The 9,786-nt window shown below is 30.2% G+C and overlaps 1 protein-coding gene across 1 annotated transcript; it reads right to left on the minus strand.

The window, feature by feature from the left end:
* Positions 1 to 485: 485 nt before the first annotated feature.
* Positions 486 to 2,893, minus strand: LOC107463060 (GTP-binding nuclear protein Ran-3). Its single transcript, XM_016081779.3, has 8 exons — positions 2,744 to 2,893; positions 2,581 to 2,650; positions 2,254 to 2,310; positions 2,047 to 2,164; positions 1,366 to 1,455; positions 1,081 to 1,260; positions 904 to 981; positions 486 to 688 (listed from the first exon to the last, which is right to left on the minus strand). Exons 1-8 carry the CDS (start codon positions 2,744 to 2,746, stop codon positions 619 to 621), a joined length of 666 nt encoding a protein of 221 aa, XP_015937265.1. The 5' UTR covers positions 2,747 to 2,893; the 3' UTR covers positions 486 to 618.
* Positions 2,894 to 9,786: the final 6,893 nt, after the last annotated feature.

A 9,786-nucleotide genomic window follows, 5' to 3' on the forward strand; every position in this document is an offset into this window, starting at 1 on the left:
TTAACGTGGGTTTGGCAGTTGGTATTATTACTACTGTTGCTTTTCATTGTATTGCCTCCCCGCTGTCTCTGCCACTGCCAGGTTTTGCTAATGTCCCCACTATGTCACCATTGCCACTGCTAGGCGCTCTCATGTCTGTTGCTGCGAGAAACATGATACAGTAGTTGTCCGTGATGGCTTGAGGGAGGTGGCAAGGGGACGGTTTGTGGTACGGGTTTGGGCAGGCCCCTTTTTTTTCCCTAAACTATCTCAACCGGAAAATTTTTAATGGTTCAAATGGTGCGCTGGTCTATGCGTGTGTTCTTTTTTTCATTGATTTTCTGCAAATAGGTTTTTTGTACTCTTGTAGATAAGCCAAACCCGACATAAATTGAGACCAATCGACCCATAAGACAACTCATTTTATAATCATCTTCATTATAGCTAAGCAAGTAAACGGATTTGGTTGACTGATAAGGGTGATTTTTGCAAGTTCAGGCCAAACATACCATAATCAATAAACTCTTACTTAAATACTCATCCTCAAAGGTCAATAATCCAACCCATCAAACAAATTGTAGCATACACAAAAACCAGCAACGCAGAAAAAAAAAGCGGCGATCCGGGGACTGTAAGATTTTACTCAAATGTGTCATCATCATCATCCGGAAGTGGCTGGTTAGCAGCTTGAACAAGCTCAGCTTCATGCCTGTAATACCCAACCAAAAACATATATCAATCACAGGAATCGAGACAAATTCATATGGGCTACATAACACTTTAAGACTACTATGAAATAATCAAGGCTTTTAACTCATTTTGAGAAACTAAAAAGTGTTAATCCTACAACCATTATCCATATATATATTTTTGATGATGAATTTTGTAAACATATCAGTTAGATTATCATGACAGAAAGCTTACTGTTGCTGTGCGGCCAAATCGATTTGAACTTCTGGAGGAGCCAGTGCAGGTGATTCTACAAAGTGCAAGTTGGGATCACTGCAAAAATGACAGAAATAACAAAATATAAGTATAATAATATTAAAAGATTGATAATTTATTATGCCGTAGAAAGTAGAAACCCGAGAAGGTACGTACCCTGCAAGCTTCCTGGCAAGGTAAAGGAAAGGCTTCTCGAAGTTATAGTTGCTCTTGGCTGATATTTCATAGTATTGCAAATTCTTCTTCCTGTGGAAGGTAACCTGTTTTGCCTTTACTTGCCTGTTCTTCACATCAACCTTGTTACCACAGAGAACAATTGGGATGTTTTCACAGACCCTGAAGAAAATCAGATATGCAGAGAAAACACCAGGTAAGGTACCCTGAGTAAGCATTAAATGATTAGAAATAAAACAGTAAAAGGGATTAACGGAGTTTATTTACCTGCAAAGATCACGGTGCCAGGTAGGGACATTTTTGTATGTCAACCGAGCAGTGACATCAAACATAATGATCGCGCATTGCCCATGGATACTGAAACATTACATTACACACTACGTTAGACACACTCCAAAGGGAACAACCCAACACATAAACAGAAACAAATGTGAAATAATAGACTGGAAGAGGAAATACAAAAACTATACAAACATTTCAGTGGAAAAAGATTTAGCATTTCAATACCGTTCCTAAAGGCTAAATTCCTATACAAATAAAATTAGCAACAATGTGTAACTTTGTGCAATCCCACGCATGGTGCGGGTGTGTATTCTAGTATTCCATGAAATGTGGACATAAAAAATTAAGTCGGAAGCATAACTGTTGCAATTGAAAGATACAAGCATGACCAAGAAATCAACGAATGCTAAGTTTATCAATTATGACGAAGTAATTATGTTAGAACATAGAAGTTAAGCACTGTAACATGATCATATCAGGTAGTCACAGAAAATATAATTCAAAAGCAGAGTCAAAACCGAGAAAGTATCCATGCTCATGCGAATGTAACATATAATCTCTCAACTAGTGCTCAAACAACTTCACCAAAAGCAATTTCAGATATAACACAGTCAGGGAATGTTGATTAAACTTTCTCATACAAAGATGTCGAAAGAAAGAACTTACTAATATCCATCTCTCAAACCACCAAACTTTTCTTGGCCAGCGGTATCCCAGCAATAGAAACGAATCTTCCCACAGTTTGTGAAAAAATCCAAAGGGTGGACCTCCACACCAATAGTTGCTGTTACAAATCAAAGATACATAAATCCTACATATTAAATATATCCTTAAATTAAATCCTTATATTAAGTAAGAAGCTAGTTAACTCACGTTCATATTTCTTCTCAAATTCACCAGTAAGATGTCTCTTCACAAATGTAGTCTTTCCTGGAAAATTAGAAATTCCAAATAAGTTAATATCAATCAAGCCAAAGCTCATAATCATCAATTAGGTATTATTCTATCTCCTAACAACGTTATTCAATTAAAAAACGAAAGAACAAGCGACGAATTTAAGCACCGGCCACAACCAACAATCCGTTCAGTTATACATTCATTTAAACATGCTAAACCTACGCCTAAAATTTTAGGTCGGAAATGAAAATAAAAGAAAGAGGGAAAAACAGCGAAAACAAAAGATATTAATGAGAGTGAAACCTGTTCCACCATCGCCGACGATAACGAGCTTGAAGCTAGGGTAATCAACGGTTTGCTGATTCGGCAAAGCCTGCATTCAACAAAACACGGAAATGGTGAAAAAGAAGATCGAATTTGAATTTTCAACGATCGTAAGCGAGAGAGAAAGGGAGAGAGAGAGTACCATGAGTACGTCGAGAAGAGGAAGATGAAAGTGTGTTTGTGTAGCGTCGAGAAACGGCAGAACCAAGTTTTGGAGAAGCGACGAGGGTTTATATATATCGGAGTTAGAGGGTTTCAATTTCCCCTGCTCAGCGTCTACCTCACGCAGCTCTTTTTAAAAATAAATAAAATAAATTTTCTTATTTCGAGTTTTTTTTTTTTTTTTTTACTCATTGACAAATGCTAACTTAGCTTTGTTTTTTTATTTTTAGTTTTTTATTTTAATTTTTAAACTTCCAAGTGTTTAAAAGACCATTTTGCGCTTGAAAAGTTTTCTTTGACAAAATAGCCCTTGATCAATGAAAACTTGTCTATGACCTTTGAAAGATGAAAAACTTCCGACATAACCACAAAATTGTGAAAATACACACTATTCGTGCGCTGTGACGACTGTAACACACCGAATTCTGTATACAATAATTAAAAATGATGAGAGTTAAGTTTTAAAATAGTGTTTGGATACTAAAATCATTTTTGAAATTCTTATAGTACCAATTATATTTTTTAAATAGACAAAAATATAAAGATAAGGTTCAATTTAAGTAAATGATTTAATTAATTTTTTTTTGAAAAATTAGTTTAAATAATAAATAATTATATTAAAAATAATTTATAAATAAGTTATTTTGTATTTGGAATTTTAGTTTTAAAAGTGTTTATTTTATAAAAATGTGATAAAAGATAGTAATATTATGAGAGAAGTCATTTTTTTAACTCTATAAGCTCCTAAATAATTTTTTAGAAAGCCGCAATTTAGTTTTAAAAACTATACCAGACATTAATACTACTACTTTTCATAAGTCAAAAGCTAAAAAAATTTACTTTTAAATATTTTCAAACAAGCCCTAAGTACGATTTTGGTCTCTAATGTAGAAGTCGAAAATTTATTTCGTCCCTGACCTTTTATCGCTACAAAATGGTCTCAAATGTTTAACTTAATTTTAAAATCGTTTTTTGGACGAAAATACTCCTCTCCTCTTCTTTTCCAAAATTAACCAAAAGCAGAAGCACAGACAAAAACAGAAACAAAAACAGACAAAAACAAAAAACAGAAGCAGAATCAACAACAATCAAACAACGACAACAACAACAATGGATAATAAAATTAGAATAACAACAAAAGTAAAACCAGAAACAAAAACAAAAATAGAAACAGACAAAAATAGAAATAACTAGAAGCATCAACAACAATAATAGAATAAAAAGCAATAAATAGAAGCAATCAGAAACATCAACAACGACAACAATAATAGAATAAACAAAAGTAAAACACCTCCCTTTAAATTTAAAAAATTAAAGAAAAAAATAAAAAGTTGAGACAACATTACAGGGACCGAAGAAGAGATAAAGTAATACGAGGATAGAATAATAAAGTAATAACCCAGAAATCAGATTGTTGTTTGGCCATTTTTGGGCCCAAATATCAAGCCCAAAATAAAAATATATTTCAATTACAATACTATGCAATTACAATTAAAGATATTTACTTCCGACTAATGCTAAAATTTAAATAAAATACAAGGAACATAAATAATTTCAATTTTTAAATTTAGGCAGTTTTAAATTATATTAATAGAAATAATTATATTATATTAATATAATTAAAATTTATTTTAAATATAGAAGATGATATATATTGACAAATTTTAAGAATTTCTCATAAATTTTAAAACTAAAAAACATATTTTATATTAAAAAAGTATGAGTTATAAACCTAAGAGTGCATAAAAAAAAGCCATTTTTACTTTTGCGACAAGACACGAATATAAATGTACATATAACAATAAATTTATTACATGTTCAACATTTTCCTAAATATGTTGTATAAGAAGCACATTTTTTTCTATTTTTTAGTTATTATACATCAAAGTATTTTTTTTATTTAAGTTCATTCAAATAGATTAAACACCAACAAAAACCATTCTCATTAAAAGAGTGTGATTACATGCGCATCTTTTTCTTTTTTCCACGCTCATTTACGCATGCTTCTTCTATCTTCTTCTTCTTCTCACGCTCGTTTACCCACAGAGTATCTTCTTCTTCTTTTTCTTCACCTTCTTCTTCGCGTTCTTCCTACTCTTTTTTTTCACGTGTTTTCTCCTTATCGTTATTTTTTTATTGTTGTTGTTGCTACTTTATTTTTTTTCCTTCTTCTCCCCCTGGTGAAGAAGCAGTAAAAGGTGAGGAGGAAGAGTTTTGAATTATGCAGAACAGAAATGAACTGAAATTATATTTAGAATGAACCGAAAATTAAATTCAGAATGTAAACTCGTTTCAAAACGAGCACAGACTAAATGCACCTTATTTAAATCCAAAATGAATCGAAATTATTTAATGATTGTAACACACAAACTTAATTCGAAAACAAACACACAAACAAAATTGAAGTATGAACAAAAATACATCCAAATCCATCAAGTGATTTTGCAGTATTATGTATTTCTTCTTCTTTATTTGATTAGATGAACGAGACAAGAAAAGAAGAACATGATGAGAGGTTTTGAGAAATTTTTTCTTTTTGTTTCTTCTTTTTTGTTTGATTTTTTTACTCTTTTTTTCTATTTTATTCCTCTCAAGATAGTGAAACAAGAAGAATCATAACAAAATAATTCACTCATAAATGGATTGAAATAATATTTAGAATGAACCAAAATTATATTTAAGGTAAACCTAAAATCAAATTCAGAATGTAAACTCGTTTCACAGGCCAAATGCACCTTATTTAAATACAGAATGAACCGTAATTATTTAATGATTGCGACACACAAACTTAATTTGAAAACAAACACACAAACAAAATTGAATTATGAACAAAAACACTTCCAAATCCATTAAGTGATTTTACAGCATTATGTGTATCTTCTTCTTTGTTTGATTAGATGAACAAAACAAGAAAAAGAAGAACATCATGAGAAGTTTTGAGGAATTTTTTCTTCTTTTTTTTTTGTTTGATTTTTTTCTATTTATCTTGATTTTATTCCTCTCAAGATAGTGAAACAAGAAGAAGTATAACAAAATAATTCACTCAAAAATAAACCGAAATTATATTCAGAAATAAACTCGTTTCAAAACAAGGTTAAACCAAGTGCACCTTATTAAAATCCATGATGAACTGAAATTATTTAATGATTGCATACAAACTCAATTCGAAAACAAGCACACAAACAAAAATTAAATCATGAACAAAAAATGAGAAAAGAAGAAGAAAGAGGAGGAGGAGGAGGAGGAGGTGGTGGTGGTAGTGGTGGTGGTGGTGGTGGTGGTGGTGACGACGGTAATGAGAGTGAAAAATAATAAAAAAGGAGGAGACGAAGAAGAAGATGTAGCATTAGGGAAGAAGCGCGGAGGAGAAGAAAATGGAAAAAAGAAGCGCGTGACTCTAAATTATTTGGATAAACTTGGATACTAAAATTGCTTGGATGTGGAAAATATTTTTTTCCTATCAATATAAACTTACAGATAACAAATTTAATATTTTCTCAATATTCTTTAACAATTATTCTCCACATACAAGTCATTTTTTTATACAAGTCATTTATATTCACGCGTACACGTTCTTCTTCGTGCCATTACTGCACGTTCTTCTTCGTTATTTTTCTCTTTCGTTATCGTCGTCACCAACACCACATCCTCCTCCTCTTCTTTTTTCATCGAAATTTCTTCTTCTCTTTCATTTTTCTCATTTTCCTCCATCATTAGTTATCTCGTTGTTGAAGATAATGAATAATTCAAATTCAAATTGTCAATTGAATCAGAACAAAATTAATTATTGTTTTGAATCCAATCAAGTGGCTGAAGTGTGGTTCGATTCTACTTAATTTTTTCGTTAGTAATTTATGATTCTTTAGGTGAATAATGTTTCATCGTTAATGTTTTGAATTGAATGTAATGTAAAAGTTCTGCATTAAAGAAAGTATTTTTCTGTATTTGCAGCAAATTTGGGTGTAACACAAAGATATTTGGGTGTAACACGAAAATATTTGAGTGTATTGTTTAAGAATTTTCGGTGTATGTGTGTTAATAAGTTTTGCATAATTCAAAACTCTTCTTCTCCTCCCTCCTCTTCTTCTTCTTCTTCATCATCATTATCATTATCTTCTTTTTTTGCTCTTGTTTTACCTTCTCAAGATTATTCTTGTTTTACTCTTTTAACAAGAGTAAAAACAAAAAAATCAAACAAAGAAGAAGAATAAACACATAATACTGCAAAATTACTTGGAAGATGATGAACTTACATTCATTCAACTAAAAGAAAAAAGAATAAGGAAAGAAATAAGAAGAAAAAAATCCAGCATTAGAAGAAATATTTTTCTATATTTACAGCGAATTTGGGTGTAACACGAAAATATTCGAGTATACTGTTTAAGAATTTTCGGTGTATGTGTGTTGATAAGTTCTATATAATTCAAAACTCTTCCTCTTCCTCATCCTCATCTTCTGCTGCTCCTTCTTTTTTTCATCATCATTACCATCTTCTTTTTTTTATTCATCTTTTTTTTTTTATTTTACATTCTCAAATTAATTCTTGTTTTACTCTTTTAACAAGAATAAAAACAAAAAAATCAAACAAAAAAGAAGAAGAAACACATAATGTTGCGAAATTATTTGGAAGAGGATAAACTTAAATTTATTCAACTAAAAGAAAGAAAGAAATAAAGAAAAAAAGAAGAAGAAAAAATACAGCATTAAAGAAAAATATTTTTCTATATTTGCAGCAAATTTGAGTGTAATACGAAGATATTTGGATGTAACACAAAGATATTTAGGTGTGACACAAAGATATTTGGATATATTGTATTTTTCTATATTTGCAGCAAATTTGAGTGTAATACGAAGATATTTGGATGTAACACAAAGATATTTAGGTGTGACACAAAGATATTTGGATATATTGTTTAAGAATTTTTTGTGTATATATGCTGATAAGTTATGCATTATTCAAAGTCCTTCCTCTTCCTCCTACTCATCTTCTGCTGCTTTTTCTTCTTCATCTTCTTATTTCATATTCTCATAATTTTTTAAGGAAAAAATTAAGCAAATAAGAAAAAAATACATAATGTTACAAAATGAATAGAAAAAGGAGGGAAAAAAATGTAGCAACAACAACAGTAATAAAAAAACGACGATAAAGATGAAACACGCGAAGAAAAAAGAGAAGAAACGCAAAGAAAAAGAAGACGAATGAAGAGGAGGAACGCGGGATACAAAGAGGAATAATGTAATTTCACTTGCACGTTATGTAAGGCTGCGTTTGGTTTATGTGTAGTTTGAGACATAGACATAAATACATAGACATTGAAGACATAGATACAGTGATACACGTATTTTTTTAATTTGTTTGATAAGTAAGCACAAGACACAATAATAAATTAACTCTTTATAAAATATCAATATTGTCCTTACCACAAAATATCACTACCACCATCACCATTTTTTCTCTGCTACTGTTTAATCAACCACCTCCACTTTTCTACTACCATTAACAACTCTTGAACTAATAAAAGAAATTAATCAAATAAAATAACCTAAGATATTTAACAAATGATCCTAATCAGCCTCTAATAAAATATAATTTGTTTTTAAAAAAGTAAAGAACACTCCATCAACAAACAATCTTAACCATTTGCCTCCAACAACACCAAGTACTACCTTCCATCTTCAGTTTAAAGATCTACCAGCAAAGTTAGTAACCATTGTTGTAACCTTGATTTCAAAAATGATGAAAATGATGAAACTCTTGAACAAGAGAGAGAAAGGCGGAAACAAATTGAGAAAAGAAGAAAAAGAATGGCAGATTTGGAAGTTAACGACATTAAAGACGATTATAGATGAAATATAAAACAGTAACAATGGCGGATTAGACATAAACAAAGGTAAATATAACAAGAAGTAGAAGAGACAGAGGAATAAGTGAAGAAGAAGAAGAATTAAAAAAAAGAGATTAGGGGAATAGACAAAAATAAAGAGGAGGAAGAGAAAAATATGTAGTTATCTTAAAAGAGAAATAGACTATGATGAAGAAAAAGAGAAAGGTGGAGGTGAGGAGATGGAGGAGCTAAGGTTCACTGAAAAAAGATGAAGTAGGAAGGAGGGTAGTGTTAAGAATTTTATAAAATTAGTAAGGGTGAAATTGTCCAAAAAAATGATATAATTTGTGTCCACCCTTAAAAATCCGTATCTCACCATTTGGAAGACACACAAAATACACGTATTTCATGTACTCTTGTGTATAACTGTGTTTCTCACTTTTTTGTATCTTATACAACAAACACTGTACATGTGTCACCATGTCTATGTCACCAAACGAGCCGTAAGTGACTTATATGACTTATATGTCAAAAAAATTTGTATATGTAATAGTACTCATTTTTTAACAATCTAAAATAAAAAATAATAATTAATTTTCAATCAATACCAATTATTTTTTCAGTTATCTTTTTCTTAATTTATTTTTTTTTTCAAACACTATAATTTTATTTTTCATTGGGGTTGTCAACCACTATTTCTAGTCACTCTATATCTTAAATTTTAAATTATAAGTTTTAAAATATAAATTTTTTAAAAAATAAAATAAAAATTTAATTAATATTAACTAGTTAAAATTCCGATCCTATACTTTTTTTTTTCTCGTTACCGAACTTAAATAATTAGGAGTTAGTGCAAAAAGGTGGTGAAGGTATTGGGCAAGTGACAGATCATATGACAATTGGCATTCTTAGACCATCCAACTAAAAAAATAATCTGACCAAATTAGATTAATTCAATAATTATTTTATTAGTTTAATTAAATAAATATTAAAAAATTTATTTTATATATATAATAATTTATTAGTTAATAATAAATTTTTAAATAAAGTTAAAATTTATAACAAGTTAAATATTAAAAATAAATTTTATTTAAGATACTATTAAACGAAAAAAAGGGCACATCTCCACACTCCACTCTTACGTGCTCATCAGTCATCACTGTGGTTTGTGAAGTGAATTTCTTCTCATTTCATGAGA

This window comes from Arachis duranensis, chromosome 8 (assembly GCF_000817695.3).
Source record: "Arachis duranensis cultivar V14167 chromosome 8, aradu.V14167.gnm2.J7QH, whole genome shotgun sequence".
NCBI classification, from domain to species: Eukaryota; Viridiplantae; Streptophyta; class Magnoliopsida; order Fabales; family Fabaceae; genus Arachis; species Arachis duranensis.